The sequence below is a fragment of the Nerophis ophidion genome, unplaced genomic scaffold, assembly GCF_033978795.1.
Source record: "Nerophis ophidion isolate RoL-2023_Sa unplaced genomic scaffold, RoL_Noph_v1.0 HiC_scaffold_42, whole genome shotgun sequence".
Classification (NCBI taxonomy): domain Eukaryota; kingdom Metazoa; phylum Chordata; class Actinopteri; order Syngnathiformes; family Syngnathidae; genus Nerophis; species Nerophis ophidion.
The window spans coordinates 545,955-572,522 of NW_026906964.1; the positions used below are offsets into that span (position 1 = coordinate 545,955).

The 26,568-nt window shown below is 43.5% G+C and overlaps 2 protein-coding genes across 2 annotated transcripts in view; one reads left to right on the top strand and one right to left on the bottom strand.

Moving 5' to 3' along the window:
* LOC133546752 (gastrula zinc finger protein XlCGF57.1-like) overlaps positions 1–26,568 on the bottom strand; it is a 732,377-nt gene that overhangs the window by 505,637 nt on the left and 200,172 nt on the right. The gene's annotated exons all lie outside the window — the stretch shown is intronic.
* LOC133546765 (zinc finger protein 25-like) lies at positions 7,355–25,505 on the top strand. The gene is made up of 2 exons (XM_061892588.1): positions 7,355–8,700; positions 22,776–25,505. The coding sequence occupies exon 2, from the start codon at positions 22,811–22,813 to the stop codon at positions 23,873–23,875; it is 1,065 nt and encodes a 354-aa protein (XP_061748572.1). The 5' UTR covers positions 7,355–8,700; positions 22,776–22,810; the 3' UTR covers positions 23,876–25,505.

Genomic DNA, 26,568 nt, shown 5'->3' on the forward strand with positions numbered 1-26,568 from the left:
AGGTAGCTCTATATAAGATATTGCCTGCTGTCACTGTTACCATGCTTTTATAACCTGTAATATTTGTTTGAAATACAATGTGATATAAACGAGTGTCTTGTTTTTCAAAAATAAATTCAAAGTATATCAAACAAAGCTTTAATGTTGGGGTTCAGTGGCGCCCCCGTGCGACATTCATTGCAATGACAAGAGTGAAAGTGCTAGAAATTGTAGCGATATTACTGCCAGATTCCACATGTTTTTATTGTTGTTCCCTTTTTCTCCAAGATAATATATTTTCCTACAAAACATTAATAAAACATTCAAATATCACAGAACGTGATTTCGCACGAACTCTGACATAAAACAAATTGTAAATGCAGGAAGTGACGTAATCTTCGAGCATGCGTGGACCGATCGTGTCGTGAATTTATATCAATTTTTAAAAAGTGTGAAATATTTGCTCTCATACACAAAAGTGTCTTTCTTAAAGTGAAATCCAAATTCTATCATTGTGTTAATGATTTGAATTTATTAATTCAATCTTGGAAGATTGTACAAAATAGAAAAAGCCTTTATTATATTTACTGAAATAGTTTAAGTTTATCATTTATTTATATATATTTTATTTTAATCTTATTGGAATGGTCTCTCATATTTACTTTTACTTTCTTTAACGGGTTTTGTTTGTAAGAGGATTGGATTTAATGTGATGTTTTTTATATTGCTGAGTAAAATATTGAAAAAACATTGACTCATATTGTATTGAAAGTACCTTAATGTGTCTAAACATTGTTTATGTGTGTTTAATTGTTCAATAAGAAAATAAAATAAATACTCAGAAGTAGAACTGGTTAGCAAATAAACTCTTATGTTAACATAAATAATGTTGAATTCATATTACATGACATTATACAAATATGTATATTAAATATAATTTGAATAGTTGGCAAGTAAACAAAATGCATTTGCCATACCTAAATGTATTATATCAATTATAACTCAACCCCACACTTTATAACATGTATTCACACTTTGTTGTGTGAAAATATTTTACACAAACTTACATTCAATTATAGTAATGATTATAATATAATAAGATATATAACAATGTGTGTTCTGGATCTAAATTAATGCATGGAAAATAAATAGATAAACAATTAATCTTTTTTACCTGGAAACTTATCTCCTTAAGTGTGCAAATAAAGTCTTACGTATTACTTGTATTACATTTGAATAGAACCTTATTGAGCATATTAACAAGATTCTGTTAGAAAATGTGCTGAGTATGAAAAAAGTCATTTTGAATATGCGTACAGGATGTTGAATGACGATGATCTCGACCCACTATAAATAAACAAATCAGGAAGATTGGAGCATGTGGAAGGAAGTTATGACTGTTATAATTTTCCACCACAAGGGGGCGATTTAGGTGTCGATATCAATGACTAGACGATCAGACCCCGACCTAAAGGCCCACTGAAAGCCACTACTACCCACCACGCAGTCTGATAGTTTATATATCAATGATGAAATATTAACATTGCAACACATGCCAATACGGCCGCTTTACTTTACTAAATTGCAATTTAAAATTTCCCGGGAGTTTTTTCCTGAAAACGCCACGTAATGATGACGTGTATGCTTGACGTCACAGGCTGTTAGGAAATATGAGCGCTGCAAACACACACACACACACACACACACACACACACACACACACACACACACACACACACACACACACACACAGCTAAAAGTCGTCTGCTTTAATCGCATAATTACACAGTATTTTGGACGTCTGTGTTGCTGAATCTTTTGCAATTTGTTCAATTAATATTGGTGAAGTCAAAGTAGAAAAATGGAGTTGGGAAACTTTAGCCTTTAGCCACACAAACACACGGTGATTCCTTGTTTAAAATTCACAGAGGTGAAACTTTACTATGGATCACAGCGAACATGGATCCCGACCCAATGTCAACCAGCAGGTTTCGGTGAGAAAATTGTGGTAAAAAGTCTCTTCTTAGGTCAGCTTGTGCCGCCCATAAAGCAGCCGTCGACTTCCCTGAGACACTGGCGTCAACACACCCGTGAACACACACATCTGACTATCAGGTACTGTTAAACTCACTAAAACACTAGCAACACAATAGAAAGATAAGGGATTTCCCAGAATTGTCTAATCTGTCCCAATGCAATCGCGTTTTTTTTTAAAACTTTTTTTTTTTAAACTTTTTTTTTTTTTTTTTTCTTGTCCGTCGCTATCAATATCCTCAAACACAAACCTTGCTCCTCTCTGAGCTGCTACCTTGCCGTGGTAGAGGAGTTTGCGTGTCCCAATGATCCTAGGAGCTATGTTGTCTGGGGGTTTTCATGCCCCCTGGTAGGGTCTCCCAAGACAAACAGGTCCTAGGTGAGTGATCAGACAAAGAGCAGCTCAAAGACTTCTATGGAATTACAACGAAATGAACCCAGATTTCCCTCGCCCGGACGTGGGTCACCGGGGCCCCGCTCTGGAGCCAGGCTCGGAGTTGGGGCACGATTGCGAGCGTCTGGTGGCTGGGCCTCTCCCCATGGGGCCCGGCCGGGCACAGCCCGAAGAGGCAACGTGGGTCATCCCTCCAATGGGCTCACCACTCATAGGAGGGGCCATAGAGGTCGGGTGCAATGTGAGCTGGGCGGCAGCCGAAGGCAGGGCACTTGGCGGTCCGATCCTCGGCTACAGAAGCTAGCTCTTGGGACGTGGAACGTCACCTCACTGGGGGGGAAAGAGCCTGAGCTAGTCCGCGAGGTAGAGAAGTTCCGGCTGGACATAGTCGGACTCACCTCGACGCACAGCAAGGGCTCTGGAAACAGTTCTCTCGAGAGGGACTGGACCCTCTTCCACTCTGACGTTGCCGGCAGTGAGAGGCGACGGGCTGGGGTGGCAATTCTCGTTGCCCCCCGGCTCAAAGCCTGTACGTTTGAGTTCAACCCGGTGGACGAAAGGGTAGCCTCCCTCCGCCTTCGGGTGGGGGGACGGGTCCTGACTGTTTGTGCTTATGCACCAAACAGCAGTTCAGAGTACCCACCCTTTTTGGGAGCACTCGAGGGAGTACTGGAAAGTGCTCCCCCGGGTGATTCCCTTGTCCTACTGGGGGACTTCAACGCTCACGTTGGCAACGACAGTGAAACCTGGAGAGGCGTAATCGGGAAGAATGGTCGCCCGGATCTGACCCGAGTGGTGTTTTGTTATTGGACTTTTGTGCTCGTCACGGATTGTCCATAACAAACACCATGTTCAAACATAAGGGTGTCCATATGTGCACTTGGCACCAGGACACCCTAGGCCGCAGTTCCATGATCGACTTTGTAGTTGTGTCATCGGATTTGCGGCCTCATGTTTTGGACACTCGGGTGAAGAGAGGGGCGGAGCTTTCTACCGATCACAACCTGGTGGTGAGTTGGCTGCGATGGTGGGGGAGGATGCCGGACAGACCTGGCAGACCCAAGCGCATTGTGAGGGTCTGCTGGGAACGTCTGGCAGAGTCTCCTGTCAGAGAGAGTTTCAATTCACACCTCCGGGAGAACTTTGAACATGTCACGAGGGAGGTGCGGGACATTGAGTCCGAGTGGACCATGTTCCGAACCTCTATTGTCGAGGCGGCTGATTGGAGCTGTGGCCGCAAGGTTGTTGGTGCCTGTCGTGGCGGTAATCCCAGAACCCGTTGGTGGACACCAGCAGTGAGGGATGCTGTCAAGCTGAAGAAGGAGTCCTATCGGGTTCTTTTGGCTCATAGGACTCCGGAGGCAGTGGACAGGTACCGACGGGCTAAGCGGTGTGCAGCTTTAGCGGTCGAGGAGGCAAAAACTCGGACATGGGAAGAGTTCGGGGAAGCCATGGAAAACGACTTCCGGACGGCTTCGAAGCGATTCTGAACCACCATACGCCGCCTCAGTAAGGGGAAGCAGTGCACTGTCAACACCGTGTATGACTGCTGACTTCGACTGCGGATGTTGTGGATCGGTGGAGGGAATACTTCGAAGACCTCCTCAATCCCACCAACACGTCTTCCTTTGAGGAAGCGGTTCCTGGGGATTCTGTGGTGGGCTCTCGTATTTCTGGGGCTGAGGTTGCTGAGGTAGTTAAAAAGCTCCTCGGCGGCAAGGCCCCGGGGGTGGATGAGACCCGCCCTGAGTTCCTTAAGGCTCTGGGGACTGTGGGGCTGTCTTGGTTGACAAGACTCTGCAGCGTCGCGTGGACATCGGGGGCGGTACCTTTGGATTGGCAGACCGAGGTGGTGGTCCCTCTCTTTAAGAAGGGGGACCGGAGGGTGTGTTCCAACTATCGTGGGATCACACTCCTCAGCATTCCCGGTAAGGTTTATTCAGGTGTACTGGAGAGGAGGCTTCGCCGGATAGTCGAACCTCGGATTCAGGAGGAACAGTGTGGTTTTCGTCCTGGTCGTGGAACTGTGGACCAGCTCTATACTCTCGGAAGGGTTCTTGAGGGTGCATGGGAGTTTGCCCAACCAGTCTACATGTGCTTTGTGGACTTGGATAAGGCATTCGACCGTGTCCCTCGGGAAGTCCTGTGGGGAGTGCTCAGAGAGTATGGGGTATCGGAATGTCTTATTGTGGCAGTCCGCTCCCTGTACGATCAGTGTCAGAACTTGGTCCGCATTGCCGGCAGTAAGTCGGACACGTTTCCAGTGAGGGTTGGACTCCGTCACCGATTCTGTTCATAACTTTTATGGACAGAATTTCTAGGCGCAGTCAAGGCGTTGAGGGGTTCCGGTTTGGTGGCCACGGGATTAGGTCTTTGCTTTTTGCAGATGATGTGGTCCTGATGGCTCCATCTGACCGGGATCTTCAGCTCTCACTGGATCGGTTCGCAGCAGAGTGTGAAGCGACCGGAATGAGAATCAGCACCTCCAAGTCCGAGTCCATGGTTCTCGCCCAGAAAAGGGTGGAGTGCCATCTCCGGGTTGGGGAGGAGACCCTGCCCCAAGTGGAGGAGTTCAAGTACCTAGGAGTCTTGTTCACGAGTGAGGGAAGAGTGGATCGTGAGATCGACAGGCGGATCGGTGCGGCGTCTTCAGTAATGCGGACGTTGTACCGGTCCGTTGTGGTGAAGAAGGAGCTGAGCCGGAAGGTAAAGCTCTCAATTTACCGGTCGATCTACGTTCCCATCCTCACCTATGGTCATGAGCTTTGGGTCATGACCGAAAGGATAAGATCACGGGTACAAGCGGCCGAAATGAGTTTCCTCCGCCGTGTGGCGGGGCTCTCCCTTAGAGATAGGGTGAGAAGCTCTGTCATCCGGGAGGAGCTCAAAGTAAAGCCGCTGCTCCTCCACATCGAGAGGAGCCAGATGAGGTGGTTCGGGCATCTGGTCAGGATGCCACCCGAACGCCTCCCTAGGGATGTGTTTAGGGCACGTCCAGCTGGTAGGATGCCACGGGGAAGACCCAGGACACGTTGGGAAGACTATGTCTCCCGGCTGGCCTGGGAACGCCTCGGGATCCCCCGGGAAGAGCTAGACGAAGTGGCTGGAGATAGGGAAATCTGGGCTTCCCTGCTTAGGCTGCTGTCCCCGCGACCCGACCTCGGATAAGCGGAAGATGATGGATGGATGGATGGATGGTTCCTAATTATGTTGTCCATGAGGACCGTGAAGATTCTGGACTAACGGCACAACTATTTGTATTTTTAATTCCAGCTGACTGACATAACTATGATACATTTTCACATTGAGTTCAGCTGCCGCTGCTACACATTACAATCAGCTTTGAATGATGACAAATAAGGAAGCAACTACGCGCAAAAGTTTGATGTGTGTGTTATTGAGAAGAAGATGACATTACTGCATTTCACCTTGCACTGCACACATAGTTGACTTCTTTTAATTTTCCTGAAGGAATCAATGAAGTACTATCTATCTATCTATTTAAGACTTCAAATAAACAGCTGCTGATAAAAGACTTCCCTGCTTTAAAATGTTACAGAACATCATGTTGGAGGTGTTCAAACTCTGGTGCTAATAGAAATGCTATTTAAAATGCCTTTTTTTCAGGTTTTTATTTCCACAAATGACATGTAGTACCGACAAGAGTACTGATAAATACTGGTATCGATAAGGAATATTTATTAGGGTATCATATCCATGAATCTATAAATTTACATCCCTACTGAAAATACAAGCCAGATATCTTAAAAAAATAAAATCATTTTTTATTTGGATTTAGTTACTACTCCGCTGTCCAACAATGTCTCAACACCGTTGAGAGATGAATTAATGTAGTTTATTTTTACTAATTAGCTATGTTTTGTTGATGTTAAACATCAGAATCAGACACATTTTTATTAACCCCCGAGGGGAAATTAAAATGTTCAGCAGAATCCCATTCAAGGTCAGACAAACATTCTAGGGAGACAGAACAGGATCGCTGACGGGTCTGCCAACTTGCGGCGCCCCTTGCAAAAAAGGTGAGATACATACAGGTAAACAAGTGGGGGCAATGAGAGAGAAAAAAAAAATCGGTCTAAGCCTGGGCCCCTGGAGAGGGGGTCCAGACTGAGGCCAAGGGAAGAAAACAACTTATTGCCATAGCACACATTCCTCTTTCATGTGTGGAAGAGGGAAACTTCAAAGAAGACAAAGGACATTAAAAGAGCAGAGCTGATGCAACCAGACACTTCTACATACATACATGAATAAAAAGTAAAAGAAACAAATACACTGTGGTGGCTTTTGCGGTGTCCCACGCCATCGTCTGCTGGGGTGGAGGGAGCTTGGCCAGAGACGGGAGCAGACCCAACAAAGCAACCAAGAGAGCCGACTCCACTCTCGGCCGCCAAACCAAGTCTCGGCCAGTGTCCAGTCCGCATGGATGAGTGAGGATATGTCCAAAGAGACCGAGGTGTCCGATACCTGCTCATTCAGCCAAGACACTGTGAAGCTTTTCCGTCCCGGCGCTCAGTGCTAGCTCCGCAGTCCTGTCTCTTCATCTGCATCTCCTCCAGTCTCTCCAAACGGACTCTGGTGTGGCAGAAACCCAGCAGCTGGTCTCCATGGCCAAAAGGCTCTCGGGAGGCAGATCCAGAAGTTCACAAAAAAGCACCGCAGAAGTCACGAAAGTGCCACCCCTTGTCACACAGTCCCAAAAGGTCCGGACCAAAAGGCAAAAAAAAATATATATATATATGTATATATATAAACATAAAAAGAAGAAGGAAACACAAAAGGATGACACAAGAGCACAGAGCTCCTGCCAACAGCAGCCACTACAGGGTGACCATCTTGGGGGAAAAAAATAAAAAAAATTGCAGCATACCAGCTACAACAACACACAAATCATAAAAATTTCCTAAAGGAAAATGTTCATATTTAAATAAGTAGAGTAAATAAATCATAAACAGGATTTTACAGTTTAAATGCAAATGTTGATGCTCCTCTTAGACACTGTTCTTTGTTCTCTTTCGGGTGTACAAGCAGCTGTCTTGTTTGTATGTAAGTGTTTTACTGCTGTGTTTATTTTTTTCATGAGTTTTTGTATTGCTTCGCTGATGTACCGTATGGTTTTGACATCTTGAAAGTCAACGTGGGGACTGATGAGATCCTCAGAGACAGAACAGCGGCAAACAGCTTCCCGCCAAGAAAAAGAAGAGGGCCAAGAAAAAAGTGTCGGCCGCCAAGGGCAAGAAGAGCGACGCCCAAGCAGGACGCTCCTCGTCCAGCCCCAAGAAGTCCAGAGCGGGGAGCAAGTCCAAGGCCATCGTCATGGACTCCAGCACAGACGACGAGAAGCATGACGAGGAAGAGAAGGTGACGGCGAGGGACAAGTGGTCGGAAAAAGAGGAAGAGTCGTTGGAAAAAGAGTTGAAAACTTACCTGCAGGACTAAGTGTGCACTTGGATCTTCAATCCGCCAAACTCTTCCCACATTGGAGGAGTGTGGGAAAGACTAATTGGCATCACGCGCCGTATCCTGGATGCATTGCTCCTTAAGGAGGGAGGCTCTCACCTTTCTCATGAGGTGCTCACCACTCTCATGGCTGAGGTCATGGCAATTATAAACGCAAGACCTCTCATTCCAGTTTCAACTAAACCAGAGATGCCAGCAATACTAACACCTGCAACCTTGCTGACACTGAAGAGAGACGTCATATCTGCACCGCCAGGAGACTTCAACGTGAAAGACATCCACTCACAACAATGGCGGCAAGTCCAATCTCTCTCTGATAGATCCGGGAAGCGATGGAAACAAGAATACCTGTCAACCATACAAACTAGGAGAAAATGGTATGCAGAAAGGCCTAACCTGCAAATTGGAGACCTAGTACTACTGAAAGACGGCCAGGTGAGAAGAAATGAATGTCCCACTGGACTCATCGTCAAGTCTATCAACAGCCATGACAGCAAAGTAAGAAAAGTAGATGTTAAGATCATCCGACAAGGTACTCCAATAATCTACACTAGACCTGTTTCAGAGGTTGTGTTGCTCCTTCGTAAAGAGACTGTATAGTGGTATAAAACATTATACCAAGCGGGGAGTGTTATGCCCGTTTGATTGTGGACTATTACTGACACCTTGTGGCGATGGGAAATGCTGCGCGTCATTAGTTTGGGCACTTCCGGTTTACTTTGGGCACTTCCGGTTTACGATGTTTGTCTAGTTCATAAACAATAAGAAGTAGTCGAGTTGTGTTAACTCTTACAAGCCTTGGAAAAGATAAGTCTGTAAGTAAACTGTTTAACTTGTTTATGTAACTCAATACTAAGGTGGAAAGTTGCTAAGTTTGATAGTAAGATGTGTATTGAAAAACGATTTTTGGGCACTAATTTAATGAATGTTTGAGGATTTAAAATGGCTGCTGGTCGCATATTTCCACCATCGAAATAGTTTCAACACTCAGCAGTATTTGTTTGGCGATAATGCTGTATATTTGTGTGAAGCTAATGTTTAGATATTGTGCATAACATTTCAGTATGTTAATTGAATCATATAGCTTATACATTGTCATTGTGTGTATTTCAGTTTTACAATAATAAAAAATAAAAGTTAATAAATAAAAAGAAAAGTTCTTCTTCAATTTCGTTTTCGCTATCTGCCTCCATACTCCAACCATCCCTTTCAATACATGCGTAATCTGTTGAATCGCTTAAGCCGCTGAAATCCGAGGCTGAATCCGAGCTAATGTCGCTATATCCTGCTGTGGTAACCGCCATGTTGTTTGTATTGGCATCACTATGTGACGTCACAGGAAAATGAACAGTGGCTTCGCACATAGCCAAAATCAAGCACTTTAAAGGTTTTTTTTAGGGATATTCCAGGACGGGTAAAATTTTGAAAAAAACTTCGAAAAATAAAATAAGCCACTGGGAACTGTTTTTTATTGGTTTTAACCCTTCTGAAATTGTGATAATGTTCCCCTTTAAGAAAGTCAGTGATTTCACTATAAAAGTGGGTGACATTGTTATCACCAGGAAAGATGAGATCACCTACCTAGGTTCCATTCTAGAAGCTAATCTTTCCTGTGATAAAATGGCAACCAAGGTCATCAAAAACGTCAACCAAAGAACGAGATTCCTCTACAGAATCTCCTCTCTGGTCAACAAAAGCACCTTGAAGATTCTAGCGGGAACTCTCATTCAACCCTTTTTTGATTACGCTTGCTCCTCCTGGTACCTTAGCACCTCCAAAACCCTTAAATCTAGACTCCAAACATCCCAGAATAAGCTAGTCCGGTTACTTTTAGACCTCCACCCCAGATCACACCTCACTCCAACCCACTTCTCCAAAGTGGGCTGGCTCAGGGTGGAGGACAGAGTAAAACAACTTGCACTGAGCCTAGTCTATAAAATCCGCGACACCTCCCTGATACCGAAGTACATGTCCAACTACTTCCTGACCGCCATAACCACAACACCAGGGGGAGCTCCACAAACCACGTTAAACCCAGATTCCGATCTAACAAAGGTCTTAACTCATTCTCTTTCTATGCCACATCAATGTGGAATGCACTCCCAACAGGTGTAAAAGTAAGTGCATCTCTATATTCCTTCAAAACCGCTCTAAAACAACACCTCCAGGCAACTTCAACCCTTTACTAATACCCTCCTCCATTCACATCCCATGTCCCCGGATTATAAATAACCTAATGTAAATAATCAAATGTTCTTCTAATGTATATACTTGTTCTTATGCTATCTGAACTCACTATGTTCTCTGGTAGCTGTACATATCCTACTAAATAAGACCTACACTGTTTCAATGTCCACATTTCTCTGTTGATGCAATTGTTGATGACTGAAGTTCTGATATCAACCAAAGCTCCTCATCCCACCCCCGGATTGTAAATAATGTAAATAATTCAATGTATATACTATGATGATTAACATGTGTGATGACTGTATTATGCTGATAGTATATATTTGTACCATGAATTGATTAACATGGACCCCGACTTAAACAAGTTGAAAAACTTAATGGTGATGTTACCATTTAGTGGTCAATTGTACGGAATATGTACTGAACTGTGCAATCTACTAATAAAAGTATAAATCAATCAAGCAATCAAATTCAGAAAATAAAGACTTATACTGTGATTGAACACAAATGTCTTTAAGGAGTGTAAGATTGTCATTTATGTCCCCTGTGGACGACTGAGGAAGTGCCTGCTCTAAAAAAAATTCTTAATCCCCACTATGTTCTGGGGACGTAAGAGGGCTGACGTCACCAGATCAGATTTCTTCTATTGACTCCGGGGGAGTCAATAGAAGAAAAACAAAAAGGATTACCAGGCGTGTATGGTGAGTCCTGGACGAGTTGAAAGTGGCTGTGTCTGTGAAGGGGTGACGGTGGAGTTAGCGTGTCTCTGTCGCTAGGCGATGCCCTTCGCCGCGGCTTCCGCCTCTGCCGACGCATGCGAGGGGGTGAGACGGGGTGTTGCTGGACCCAGTGGAGTCAAGCGGGACTTGGAGACCTCCAAGCCCCAAGATCATCACATACGGCGCGCCGCGGAATGTCCCAGCCTGCATTGCTTAGGCTAACGTCCACGTTATCCTGTCGAATTCTTCGACTTCCGCTGCGAGAGAAGCTTCATTAACTCGGACTTTACTGTGACGTCTTGCTGGTATCGTGGTGAAAAGCTGTTCTCTCGTGGGTGCAGTGGAGGATGGAACACAGCGTGAGGGTAAGGATAATGATTTGTTATACACTACAAAAACAATTTTTGAACAAAAAACACTTGCATTAGGCACTAAAGACAAAACAAACAGAACTAACGTGGAAGATAAAAGGAACAAAAAGCGCTAGTATATAAACTAGGGACAAGCAAACAAACAAAATAGCATGGAAGCTAATCGTATAACAAAAAGTCTTTTACCACAATCGGGAAATGCGACGTCATCTGTTGTGTGTAGCAAACTAAAGTCCGAGAACAAAAGGCAAACAAAGTCAGGCATATATAGGGGCAGAAATAATCAACAGTCCGGGGTCTTGTTGTCGTATTTTACGCTTCATAATGCGCCACACATTTTCGATGGGAGACATGTCTGGACTGCAGCCGGGCCAGGAAAGTACCCGCACTCTTCTACTACGAAGCCACGCTGTTGTAACACGTGGCTTGGCATTGTTTTGCTGAAATAAGCAGAGACGTCCATGTTAACGTTGCTTGGATGACAACATATGTTGCTCCAAAACCTGTACGGACCATTCAGCATTAATGGTGCCTTCACAGATGTGTAAGTTACCCATGCCTTGGGCACTAATACACCCCCATACCATCACACATGTGTAAGTTACCCATGCCTTGGGCACTAATACACCCCCATACCATCACACATGTGTAAGTTACCCATGCCTTGGGCACTAATACACCCCCATACCATCACACATGTGTAAGTTACCCATGCCTTGGGCACTAATACACCCCCATACCATCACAGATGTGTAAGTTACCCATGCCTTGGGCACTAATACACCCCCATACCATCACACATGTGTAAGTTACCCATGCCTTGGGCACTAATACACCCCCATACCATCACACATGTGTAAGTTACCCATGCCTTGGACACTAATACACCCCCATACCATCACACATGTGTAAGTTACCCATGCCTTGGGCACTAATACACCCCCATACCATCACACATGTGTAAGTTACCCATGCCTTGGGCACTAATACACCCCCATACCATCACACATGTGTAAGTTACCCATGCCTTGGGCACTAATACACCCCCATACCATCACAGATGTGTAAGTTACCCATGCCTTGGGCACTAATACACCCCCATACCATCACACATGTGTAAGTTACCCATGCCTTGGGCACTAATACACCCCCATACCATCACACATGTGTAAGTTACCCATGCCTTGGACACTAATACACCCCCATACCATCACACATGTGTAAGTTACCCATGCCTTGGGCACTAATACACCCCCATACCATCACACATGTGTAAGTTACCCATGCCTTGGGCACTAATACACCCCCATACCATCACACATGTGTAAGTTACCCATGCCTTGGACACTAATACACCCCCATACCATCACACATGTGTAAGTTACCCATGCCTTGGGCACTAATACACCCCCATACCATCACACATGTGTAAGTTACCCATGCCTTGGGCACTAATACACCCCCATACCATCACACATGTGTAAGTTACCCATGCCTTGGACACTAATACACCCCCACACCATCACACATGTGTAAGTTACCCATGCCTTGGGCACTAATACACCCCCATACCATCACACATGTGTAAGTTACCCATGCCTTGGGCACTAATACACCCCCATACCATCACAGATGTGTAAGTTACCCATGCCTTGGGCACTAATACACCCCCACACCATCACACATGTGTAAGTTACCCATGCCTTGGGCACTAATACACCCCCATACCATCACACATGTGTAAGTTACCCATGCCTTGGGCACTAATACACCCCCATACCATCACAGATGTGTAAGTTACCCATGCCTTGGGCACTAATACACCCCCATACCATCACAGATGTGTAAGTTACCCATGCCTTGGACACTAATACACCCTCATACCATCACAGATGTGTAAGTTACCCATGCCTTGGGCACTAATACACCCCCACACCATCACACATGTGTAAGTTACCCACGCCTTGGACACTAATACACCCCCACACCATCACACATGTGTAAGTTACCCATGCCTTGGGCACTAATACACCCCCATACCATCACACATGTGTAAGTTACCCATGCCTTGGGCACTAATACACCCCCATTCCATCACAGATGTGTAAGTTACCCATGCCTTGGGCACTAATACACCCCCATACCATCACACATGCTGGCTTTTCAACTTTGCGCCTATAACAATCCAGATGGTTCTTTTCCTCTTTGTTCTGGAGGACAACACGTCCACAGTTTCCAAATATAATTTGAAATGTGGACTCGTCAGACCACAGAACACTTTTCCACTTTGCATCAGTCCATCTTAGATGAGCTCGGGCCCAGCCAAGCCTGTGGCATTTCAGGATATTGTTGATAAATGGGTTTGGCTTTGCATAGTAGAGTTTTAACTTGCACTTACAGATGTAGCGACCAACTGTAGTTACTGACAGTGGTTTTATGAAGTGTTCCTGAGCCCATCTGGTTATATCCTTTACACACTGATGTCGTTTTTTGATGCAGTACCGCCTGAGGGATCAAAAGTCCGTAATATCATCGCTTACGTGCAGTGATTTCTCCAAATTTTCTGAACTTTTTGATAATTTTACAGACCGTAGATGGTAAAATCCCTAAATTCCTGGCATTAGCTCGTTGAAAAATGTTGTTCTAAAACTGTTCGACAATTTGCTTACAAATTGGTGACCCTCACCCCATCCTTGTTTGTGAATTACTTAGCATTTCATGGAAGCTGCTTTTATACTCAATCATGGCACCCACCTGTTCCCAATTAGCCTGCAAATCTGTGGGATGTTCCAAATAAGTGTTTGATGAGCATTCCTCAACTTTATCAGTGTTTATTGCCACCTTTCCCAACTTCTTTGTCACGTGTTGCTGGCATCAAATTCTAAAGTTAATGATTATTTGCAACAAAAAAACAAAGTTTATGAGTTTGAACATCAAATATGTTGTCTTTGTAGCATATTCAACTAAATATGGCTTGAAAATGATTTGCAAATCATTGTATTCCGTTTATATTTACATCGAACACAATTTCCCAACTCATATGGAAACGGGGTTTGTACTAAAGATTTGTGTGTATTAAAACATGTGCAAACCTCATCTACTTAACTTATGCCCAGAGTCTCTGAAATGAGCAAAATAGAGAGCGCAATCCATTTAGTGTGTCTGTCTTCATGTACAGTCGTGCTCAAAAGTTTACATACACTTGTAAAGAACATAATGTCATGGCTGACTTCAGTTTCCAATCATTTCTACAACCCTTATGTGTTTGTGATGTAGTGATTGGAGCACATACTTGTTGCTCACTAAAAACTTTCATGGAGTTTGCTTCTTTTATGAATTTATTATGGGTCTACTGTACATGTGAGCAAATGTGCTGGGTCAAAAGTGTACATACAGCAATGTTAATATTTGCTTACATGTCCCTTGGCAAGTTTCACTGCAATAAGGCGCTTTTGGTAGCCATCCACAAGCTTCTGCTTGAATTTTTGACCACTTCTCTTGACAAGATTGGTGCAGTTCAGCTAAATGTGTTGGGTTTCTGACATGGACTTGTTTCTTTAGCATTGTCCACACGTTTAAGTCAGGACTTTGGGAAGGCCATTCTAAAACCTTAATTCTAGTCTGATTTAGCCATTCCTTTACTACTTTTGACGTGTGTTTGGGGTCATTGTCCTGTTGGAACACCCAACTGCACCCAAGACCCAACCTCTGGGCTGATGATTTTAGATTGTCCTGAAGAATTTGGAGCAAATCCTCTTTTTTTTAATTTTCCCATTCACTCGATGTAAAGCAGCAGTTCCATTGGCAGCAAAACAGGCCCAGAGCATAACAATACCACCATCACGCTTGAGGACAGGAATCCTGGGATTAAAGGCCTCACCTTTTCGCCTCCAAACATATTCCTGGGTATTGTGGCCAAACAGTTCACTTTTTGTTTCATCTGACCACAGAAATTTCCTCCAGAAAGTCTTATCTTTGTCCTTGTGATGTCAGATGGAACAAAAAATTGAGCTGTTTGGCCTAAATATCAAGCAATATATTTGGAGGAAAAAAGGTGAGGCCTTTAATCCCAGGAACACCAACCTACCGTCAAGCATGGTGGTGGTAGTATTGTACTCTGGGCCTGTTTTGCTGTTAATTGAACTGGTGCTTCGAATGGGACAAAGAAAAAGGAGGATTACCTCCAGATTCTTCAGGAAAAACTAAAATCATCAGCCCAGACTTTGTGTCTTGGGCGCAGTTGGGTGTTCCAACTGGACAATGACCCCAAACACACGTCAAAAGTGGTGAAGGAATGGCTAAATCAGGCTAGAATTAAGGTTTTAGAATGGCCTTCCCAAAGTCCTGACTTAAAGGCCTACTGAAAGCCACTACTAGCCACCACGCAGTCTGATAGTTTATATATCAATGATGAAATATTAACATTGCAACACATGCAAATACGGCCGCTTTAGTTTACTAATTTACAATTTTAAATTTCCTGGGAGTTTCGTCTTCGAAACGTCGTGTAATGATGACGTGTACGCAAGACGTCACAGGTTTTTAGGAAGTATGAGCGCTGCACACACACACAGCTAAAAGTCGCCTGCTTTAACGGCATAATTACACAGTATTTTGGACATCTGTGTTGCTGAATCTTTTGCAATGTGTTCAATTAATATTGGAGAAGTCACAGTAGAAAGATGGAGTGGGAAGCTTTAGCCTTTAGCCACACAAACACACGGTGATTCCTTGTTTAAAATTCCTGAAGGTGAAACTTTCCTATGGATCAGAGCGCGGTCAAGAGAACATGGATCCCGACCACATGTCAACCAGCAGGTTTCGGTGAGAAAATTGTGGCTAAAAAGTCGCCTCTTACCGGAGAAAAGCTGAGCTTGTGCCGTCCATAAAGCTGCCGTCGACTCCCCTGAGACACTGGGCGTCAACACCCGGCCGTTGACACACCCTTCCGACTATCAGGTAATATTTAACTCACTAAAACACTAGCAACACAACAGAAAGATAAGGGATTTCCCAGAATTAACCTAGCAAATGTGTCTAAAAACATCGGAATCCGTCCCAATGCAATCGCGTTTTTTTTTTTTTTCTAGTCCGTCGCTATCAATATCCTCAAACACAAATCTTTCATCCTCGCTGAATTTAATGGGGAAATTGTCGTTTTCTTAGTTCGAATAGCACTTTTTGTTGGAGGCTCCCATTAAAATCAATGCAAATATGTGAAGAGCCATCAAAAATGTGACGTCATCGTCTGCGACATCCGGTAAAGGCAGGGCTTTTCTCTTAGCACCAAAAGTTGCGAACTTTATCGTGGATGTTCTCTACTAAATCCTTTCAGCAAAAATATGGCAATATCGCGAAATGATCAAGTATGACACATAGAATGGACCTGCTATCCCTGTTTAAATAAGAAAATCAAATTTCAGTAGGCCTTTAAATGTGTAGACAATGCTGAAGAAACAAGTCCATGTCAGAATACCAACACATTTAGCTGAACTGCACCAATTTTGTCAAGAGGAGGGGTCAAAAACCACAAGCGCCCTATTGCAGGTAAACTTGCCAAGGGACATGTAAGCAAATATTAACATTGCTGTACGTATACTTTTGACCCAGCACATTTTCAGTAGACCCATAATAAATTCATAAAAGAAGCAAACTTCATGAATGTTTTTTGTGAGCAACAAGTATGTGCTCCAATCACTCCATCACAAAAAAATAAGAGTTGTAGAAATAATTGGAAACTGAAGTCAGCCATGACATGATGTTCTTTACAGGTGTATGTAAACTTTGGACCATGACCGTACCTGACTAAGACACTGGAGGGCTGCTTGCACATGAGCCTTGAAGCCAAGCTGAACCTGTTTGGAGACTTAGTCTTGGACTAGTGAGGAAGTAGAAGAGCAGAATTCCCAGGTTCAAAGATGTGATATGAGTGAAGATGGACTTCCTTCACCAGAGTGAGGTGTGGGCTTAGCATGAGCAGCGTAAGCAGCTCACGGTGCGTTTTGTGCTCCGCCAGCTGGTGACGGTGGTAACCAGCTCTCAGAGAGACGTGAAGGCTGAAGGCTGAAGGCTGAAGGCTGAGTGACACACGGCACAGTGAGGACTTTGCTTTTTCACGCACCTCCAAATGTTCTTCTGACTTTGTGTGAAGATGATGTTCACTCTGCTAACATCTGCACCTGCTTTTGTTGGGAATGTGCTGAGTCATCTTCTTCCTCCAGGATGCTTTGTGCACTGGAACACAGAGAGATGTCTCCATCGCTGAGGGACCTCATCACACTTGGACTTTTCTTTCACATCTGCACAATTTACATCATGTCTTCTTTGGCTGTTTAAGGCTGAGAAAACACCTTCAATCTGCATCTTTCAACAATATTTTGCCAGTGAATCATGTTGATCTTTGTGTCCATGTAGTTGTGATGTCATCATTTGGGGCTCATGTGTCATCACATTGACAAGGATTTCTTCTTTCCTTTTCAAACCAATAGACAGCTGCTTATCAGTGAATATCACCTTGTGTCACATCTCATCATTATTTTTAACAATATTTTGCAACATTAGTACCATTTTTTCAGTACTGTTGTATGTTAATGTTAATTGTTTTTGATGTAACATTTAAGAATGTTGATTATGAGAACTGCTGTCCAGTTGTTATATCTTCTTTTTTGATGTACGGTTTTGTGTAATGAGAACTATTCTTAAAGTATTGACACTTTGTAGGGCGCAACCTAACTAATTATTCTTCCTGGAAAAAAAGCTAGTTTCTAGTTTGACAACATAGCATAAATAGCTATACAGTGCTGCCATCTAATGGTCTTGGAAGTGCAAGTGCACTGCAAATGAGACTAATGTCATTGATTGATTGATTGATTGATTGATATTTTTATTAATAGATTGCACAGTTCAGTACATATTCTGTACAATTGACCACTAAATGGTAACACCCCAATAAGTTTTTCATATACCATGAATTGATTAACTTGGACCCTGACTTAAACAAGTTGAAAAACTTATTGAGGTGTTACCATTTAGTGGTCAATTGTAGGGAATATGTACTGTACTGTGCAATCTACTAATAAAAGTATCAATCAATCAATCAATCAATGACATTAGTCTCATTTGAAATGCACTTGCACTTAGATAAATAACCATAACCCAACTTTAGGAAGTTGACATTGTTAGGGACCGAATGTCCCTTTGGGACAGAGGACCCTATGGAATTTCTAGCGTTTTATTCTTTCTTTCTTTCTTTATTAGTATTCCACAGCTTTGAGTTGTAATTTGACCCCCTTAACATGCTTCAAAAATCACCAAATTTGACACACACATCAGGACTGGCGAACATTGCGATTTAATCAAAAAACCTAACCCCAAAACTAAAAATTGCGCTCTAGCGCCCCCTAGGAAGAAAACATAGACAAAACTGCCTGTATATGCACATTTAGATGTATATATATATATATATATATATATATATATATATATATATATATATATATATATATATATATATATAAATATATATGTGTGTAAAAAAAAAAATATATGTATATATATATATACATATATTATTTTTTTTCGAAGACCTTTATGAAGAAGAAAAAACATAGACCCAGATTTCCCTCGCCCGGACGCGGGTCACCGGGGCCTCCCTCTGGAGCCAGGCCCAGAGGTGGGGCACGATGGCGAGCGCCTGGTGGTCGGGCCTGTTCCCATGGGGCCCGGCCGGGCACAGCCCGAAGAGGCAACGTGGGTCACCCCTCCAATGGGCTCACCACCCATAGCAGGGGCCATAGAGGTCGGGTGCATTGTGAGCTGGGCGGCAGCCGAAGGCAGGGCACTTGGCGGTCCGATCCTTGGCTACAGAAGCTAGCTCTTGGGACGTGGAACGTCACCTCACTGGGGGAGAAAGAGCCTGAGCTAGTCCGCGAGGTAGAGAAGTTCCGGCTGGATATAGTTGGACTCACCTCGACGCACAGCAAGGGCTCTGGAACCAGTTCTCTCGAGAGGGACTGGACCCTCTTCCACTCTGGCGTTGCCGACAGTGAGAGGCGACGGGCTGGGGTGGCAATTCTTGTTGCCCCCCGGCTCAAAGAAGCCTGTACGTTGGAGTTCAACCCAGTGGACAAAAGGGTAGCCTCCCTCCGCCTTCGGGTGGGGGGAAGGGTCCTGACTGTTGTTTGTGCTTATGCACCAAACAGCAGTTCAGAGTACCCACCCTTTTTGGGAACACTCGAGGGAGTACTGGAAAGTGCTCCCCCGGGTGATTCCCTTGTCCTACTAGGAGACTTCAACGCTCATGTTGGCAACGACAGTGAAACCTGGAGAGGCGTGATTGGGAAGAATGGCCGCCCGGATCTGAACCCGAGTGGTGTTTTGTTATTGGACTTTTGTGCTCGTCACAGTTTGTCCATTACAAACACCATGTTTAAACATAAGGGTGTCCATATGTGCACTTGGCACCAGGACACCCTAGGCCGCAGTTCCATGATCGACTTTGTAGTTGTGTCATCGGATTTGCGGCCTCATGTTTTGGACACTCGGGTGAAGAGAGGGGCGGAGCTTTCTACCGATCACCACCTGGTGGTGAGTTGGCTGCGATGGTGGGGGAGGATGCCGGACAGACCTGGGAGGCCCAAACGCATTGTGAGGGTCTGCTGGGAACGTCTGGCAGAGTCTCCTGTCAGAGAGAGTTTAAATTCACACCTCCGGAAGAACTTCGAACATGTCACGAGGGAGGTGCTGGACATTGAGTCCGAGTGGACCATGTTCCGCACCTCTATTGTCGAGGCGGCTGATCGAAGCTGTGGCCGCAAGGTAGTTGGTGCCTGTCGGGGCGGCAATCCTAAAACCCCTTGGTGGACACCAGCGGTGAGGGATGCCGTCAAGCTGAAGAAGGAGTCCTATCGGGTCCTTTTGGCTCATAGGACTACGGAGGCAGTGGACAGGTACCGACAGGCCAAGCGGTGTGCGGCTTCGGTGGTCGCGGAGGCAAAAACTAGGACATGGGAGGAGTTCGGGGAAGCCATGGAAAACGACTTCCGGACGGCTTCGAAGCGATTCTGGACCACCGTCCGCCGCCTCAGGAAGGGGAAGCAGTGCACTATCAACACCGTGTATGGTGCGGATGGTGTTCTGCTGACCTCAACTGCGGATGTTGTGGATAGGTGGAAGGAATACTTCGAAGACCTCCTCAATCCCACCAACACGTCTTCCTATGAGGAAGCAGTGCCTGGGGAATCTGTGGTGGACTCTCCTATTTCTGGGGATGAGGTCGCTGAGGTAGTTAAAAAGCTCCTCGGTGGCAAGGCCCCAGGGGTAGATGAGGTCCGCCCGGAGTTCCTTAAGGCTCTGGATGCTGTGGGGCGCATCGCGTGGACATCGGGGGCGGTACCTCTGGATTGGCAGACCGGGGTGGTGGTTCCTCTCTTTAAGAAGGGGGACCGGAGGGTGTGTTCCAACTATCGTGGGATCACACTCCTCAACCTTCCCGGTAAGGTTTATTCAGGTGTACTGGAGAGGAGGCTACGCCGGATAGTCGAACCTCGGATTCAGGAGGAACAGTGTGGTTTTTGTCCTGGTCGTGGAACTGTGGACCAGCTCTATACTCTCCGCAGGGTTGTTGAGGGTGCATGGGAGTTTGCCCAACCAGTCTACATGTGCTTTGTGGACTTGGAGAAGGCATTCGACCGTGTCCCTCGGGCAGTCCTGTGGGGAGTGCTCAGAGAGTATGGGGTATCGGACTGTCTTATTGTGGCGGTCCGTTCCCTGTACGATCTGTGTCAGAGCTTGGTCCGCATTGCCGGCAGTAAGTCAAACACTTTTCCAGTGAGGGTTGGACTCCGCCAAGGCTGTCCTTTGTCACCGATTCTGTTCATAACTTTTATGGACAGAATTTCTAGGCGCAGCCAAGGAGTTGAGGGGTTCCGGTTTGGTGACCGCAGGATTAGGTCTCTGCTTTTTGCAGATGATGTGGTCCTGATGGCTTCATCTGACCGGGATCTTCAGCTCTCGCTGGATCGGTTCGCAGCCGAGTGTGAAGCGACCGGAATGAGAATCAGCACCTCCAAGTCCGAGTCCATGGTTCTCGCCCGGAAAAGGGTGGAGTGCCATCTCCGGGTTGGGAAGGAGACCCTGCCCCAAGTGGAGGAGTTCAAGTACCTAGGAGTCTTGTTCACGAGTGAGGGAAGAGTGGATCGTGAGATCGACAGGCGGATCGGTGCGGCGTCTTCAGTAATGCGGACGTTGTACCGATCAGTTGTGGTGAAGAAGGAACTGAGCCGGAAGGCAAAGCTCTCAATTTACCGGTCGAACTACGTTCCCATCCTCACCTATGGTCATGAGCTTTGGGTCATGACCGAAAGGATAAGATCACGGGTACAAGCGGCCGAAATGAGTTTCCTCCGCCGGGTGGCGGGGCTCTCCCTTAGAGATAGGGTGAGAAGCTCTGCCATCCGGGAGGGACTCAAAGTAAAGCCGCTGTTCCTCCACATGGAGAGGAGCCAGATGAGGTGGTTCGGGCATCTGGTCAGGATGCCACCCGAACGCCTCCCTAGGGAGGTGTTTTGGGCACGTCCAACCTTTAGTAGGCCACGGGGAAGACCCAGGACACGTTGGGAAGACTATGTCTCCCGGCTGGCCTGGGAACGCCTCGGGATCCCCCGGGAAGAGCTAGACGAAGTGGCTGGGAGAGGGAAGTCTGGGTTTCCCTGCTTAGGCTGTTTCCCCCGCGACCAAACCTCGGATAAGCGGAAGACGATGGATGGATGGATGGATAGAGCGGCCATGCCAGCAACTTGAGGGTTCCAGGTTCAATCCCAGCTTCTGCCATCTGAGCCATTGTGTCCTTGGGCAAGACACTTTACCCACCTGCTCCCAGTGCCACCCACATTGGTTTAAATGTACACTTCCACGTGATGTAGAACAGTAGTACCACATTTTAAACATACACACACATCCAAAGAATATACAAATGAAATATATTTGGTGGGCCAAACAAAATGACTCGGGGAAACAATGTTTGGTATGGGCCATACGACTTAAAATCTATATCTTAATAACAATATATGTCACGATATATCATTTGGTATATGATTGATAATAGAAGAATTTCAAAACGGGTTACAAAGGCTCCTAATTTGGCAGCTGACATATGCAGTAACATATTGTGTCATTTCTAATTGTATTATTTTGTCAAAATAATTATTATTAATGTACTTGTTTATTTACTGTTAATATCTGGTTGCTTTATTTGAGAAAATACTACTAGAAATGATTAAATATTTTACTGCATATTTCATCAACTAAATTAGGAGCCTGTGTAGCCTGTTTTAAAACAGTTTTATTAATAATTCTATTCAAAATAATATATCACAAAATCAATTATAAACCATCAACCGTCTATCCATAGTATAAAGTCTTGTTGTCCTGGTTTGTTTTTCTTTTCCTGTGAATAATGTTGTAAAGAGCAGCGTGTTTGTGCGTCACTGAGATTTAAAGAAAGTACATACAATAACTTGTTTTTCCTAAGTGCATGTAAAAGTACTGAATGCTTTGTGTGACTGAGCACAGATGGATGTTTCTAAAACGTGTTTGTCTTCTTGTGGCCTGCAGATGTCTGTGAAGAACATCTTCTCCCTGAGCAACAGATGTTGAGCTTTAGGATGAAGCCACAGCCCTCCGACATTAAAAAGGAAGAGGAACACCCACTAATCCCCCATTTTAAAGCAGAAGAGGATGACCCACTGACCACTCACATCAAAGAGGAAGAGGAGGACCCATTGACCCCCCATTTTAAAAAGAAAGAGGAGGAGCCACTGATAAGCCATTTTAAAGAGAAAGAGGGGGACCCACTGAGCCCTCAAATTAAAGAGGAAGAGCCACTGACCCCTCACATTAAAAAGGAAGAGGAGGACCCACTGACCCCTCACATTAAAGAGGAAGAGGAAGAGCACAGCATCAGTCAGCAGGGAGAGCATCTAGAAGGACTGGAGGAGGTTGATGTCACCAAGATGCCAGTGACTGGTGTCCCTGTGAAGAGTGAAGGTGATGAGGTGAAAGGTGAAAGTGAGGAGAGGGGAGGGGGGGAGCCTCCAAGCAGCAGCTCAACACAACACATGACAACAGAAGCTGATGGAGACCACTGTGGAGGATCACAAGCAGACAAGCTCTTAGCTCCACTATCAGATAGTGAGGACACAACGTCACACTCTCCTGACACTGATGATGAAGACTCTAAAGATGATAAGACATGTCACACTGACAACACTCACTTCACATCTTCTCACTCTCACAAAACCTTTAAATACCATTGTAGTCTGAAAGTACACATGAGAACACACACTGGAGAAAAACCTTTTTCTTGTTCACTCTGTGGTAAAGGTTTTACACAAAGTCACCATTTGAAAAGACACATGAGAACACACACTGGTGAAAAACCTTTTTCTTGCTCAGAATGTGGTAAAGGTTTTACTCAAAGGGACCATTTCAAGGCACACATGAGAAGACACACTGGAGAAAAACCTTTTTCCTGCTCAGAATGTGGTAAAAGTTTTGTATTAAATCAAAGTTTAAAATTACACATTAGAATACACACTGGAGAAAGACCTTTTTCATGTTCAATCTGCGGTAAAAATTCTGTTCAAAAGGATTATTTCAAGGCACACATGAGAAGATACACTGGAGAAAAACCTTGTTTCTTGTTCAATCTGTAGTGAAGGTTTTGTTGTAAGTCAACAGTTGAAAGTACTCATGAGAAGACACACTGGAGAAAAACCTTTTTCCTGCTCGGAATGTGGTAAAAGTTTTGTACTAAATCAAAGTTTAAAAGAACACATGAGAATACACACTACAGAAAAAACTTTTTCCTGTTTAGAATGTGGTAAAAGTTTTGTAAGAAATCACAATTTAAAAGTACACATGAGAACACACACTGGAGAAAAACCTTTTTCCTGCTCAGAATGTGGTAAAAGTTTTGTACTAAATCAAAATTTAAAAGAACACATGAGAATACATACTAAAGAAAAAACTTTCTCCTGTTTAGAATGTGGTAAAAGTTTTGTAAGAAATCACAGTTTGAAAGTACACATGAGAACACACACTGGAGAAAAAGCGTTTTCATGTTCAATCTGCGGTAAAGATTTTACTCGAAGGAACAATTTGAAAAAACACATGAGAGTACACTCTGGAGAAAAAACTTTTTCCTGCTAAGATTGTGGTAAACGTGCTGTATAAATTGTAGTTTAAAAGTACACATGAGAACACACACTGGTGAAAAACCTTTTATATGTTCAGTATGTGGTAAAAGTTAAATAGAAAGTCAGCAATTAAAATCACACATGAGAACGCACTCAGGTGAAAAACCATACTTCTGTTCAATCTGCAATAAACGCTTATCTCACCTAAGATCTATTAAAGTACACATGAGAAGACACCCAGGAGAGAAAGTGTTGAGTTGCAGTGTGTGTGGTGAAAGATTGTCTTCTAAGTACCAGTGTAAGAAACACAAGTGTGCTGGTGAGAACAGCAGCAGCAAATGAAACTGCAGGATTTGAAATAAACTGTCCAGACTTTCATTTTGACTTTCTAACAACATCAGCACATATAACATGTGTGACATTGTTGTTTGTCTAACAATCTTGTTAATATGATTCTAACATTTATAGATTAGACACTTCAGATTAGCGATTTTATTACAGTCAAATACATGATTTAATATACACATTTGTGTACTTTGAAATGAACAGAACAATTTGACTGAAAGGGTGCGAATAAACAGTACATAAAATTATGTTACATACAATAAACATTCTGCGATGAGGTGGCGACTTGTCCAGGGTGTACCCTGCCTTCCGCCCGATTGTAGCTGAGATAGGCGAAAGGGAATAAGCGGTAAAAAATGGATGGATGGATGGACAATAAACATTGTATGTGTAAATATCCATAATTTACCTTTATACTTATTCATAATAGTGTTTTATATGTTTTTTGAAGAATGACGTGTTACATATTTTATTTTCTAATTCTAGATGATTCCATAGATGAACTCCTTTATATGATGTACATATTTGTTTTACATGTGTTCATACCTTTGCTTTTGAGTACACATAAATCCCTCTTAGTTCATATTTACTGCTTCACATCTGAAACATCTTCTGGACCACTTCTGGAAGCATATTATTATTTACTTTATACATCATTTGAACAATTGTCTTTTATACAAGATCATTTAATTTTAAAATGTGTGACTTTATGAATCATTTGTTGGGTCTCTATAATCCATTCTATTAATTGTCTTTATTACTCTCTTTTGTAATATGAATATTGATGTGTGATTGTTTTATATGTATGTCCCCAGACTTTTATGTAATAAACAATGTATGTTTCAACTAAAGTTGGGTACAATAATTCTAGTTAATATTTGTAAGTATGTATTTTATTCTATTTCGTATTGCACTCCATTGTTTTATTGTTTTCTTTATATGACTTACATGTAGTGTCCAGCTTACTTCATCATCTATATTAACTCAGAAAAATGCGATTACCTTAATTCCTTTGATTTCAATATTATCCCTCATATTTTGTGTTTTACATTTTTACAAACTCCAAATATGATAATATTTAGTTTTATTGAAGTTTAGTGACGGTTTATTGATGTGCAGCCATCTTTTTATGGTTAAGTTCTCTATGGATAAAATAAAATGAGAGTTAAATCAAGCGGTAATGAAGGTGAAGAATGGAAGATTATTATATACATAATTATATATAGATAGTAGTGACAATTAAAGACACTTTCATCCTGTTCATTTGAGCAAAGAAAAAGAGTAGCGAGTAATATTCTAAACAATAGAAAAATAATATCAGCAGTCAATATTCCAACATGGTGAAGCTGAGCTATGGTAAAAAAATATTCAGCATTAAAGGCTTTATGAGAGTGATGTAATTATCAGAATCAGAAATACTTTATTAATCCCCACAGGGAATTTAAATTGTCAGCACTGTTATAAACATGTGAATATTCAAAGTAATAATGTATGATATTAATACCATAATAAAATGGTACGTTTGGGGATGTGTAATATTGTGTGTATGAACATCCTGAATGTTTTCATGCTAGAATAGTTTTAATTAGTAGAGAGTGAAAACAAATGAGGTATTAATGATAATAATGGTTTGTTTTAAGCCTGTTTATGAATAATTAAAGATAATTAAGATACCAAAATGTAGCTTACATCCTCAGTGAGCTGAACTCCAGCAGTAAAGATGAGATAAATAATGTGGAAAGGTCAGAAGTCAAATGTTTCTTCAGGTAATACATGGAGCCTCTGCTGCCACCCAGCGGCCGTTGGAAAGAATGCATACATTTTGTTTTGACCTCCTTAAAGCTGCTTTTTACTTTCTCTCCTGT

Excerpts from the sequence above, each read along its gene's own strand:
- LOC133546765 (XM_061892588.1), top strand. The coding sequence starts at position 22,811 with ATGTTGAGCTTTAGGATGAAGCCACAGCCCTCCGACATTAAAAAGGAA.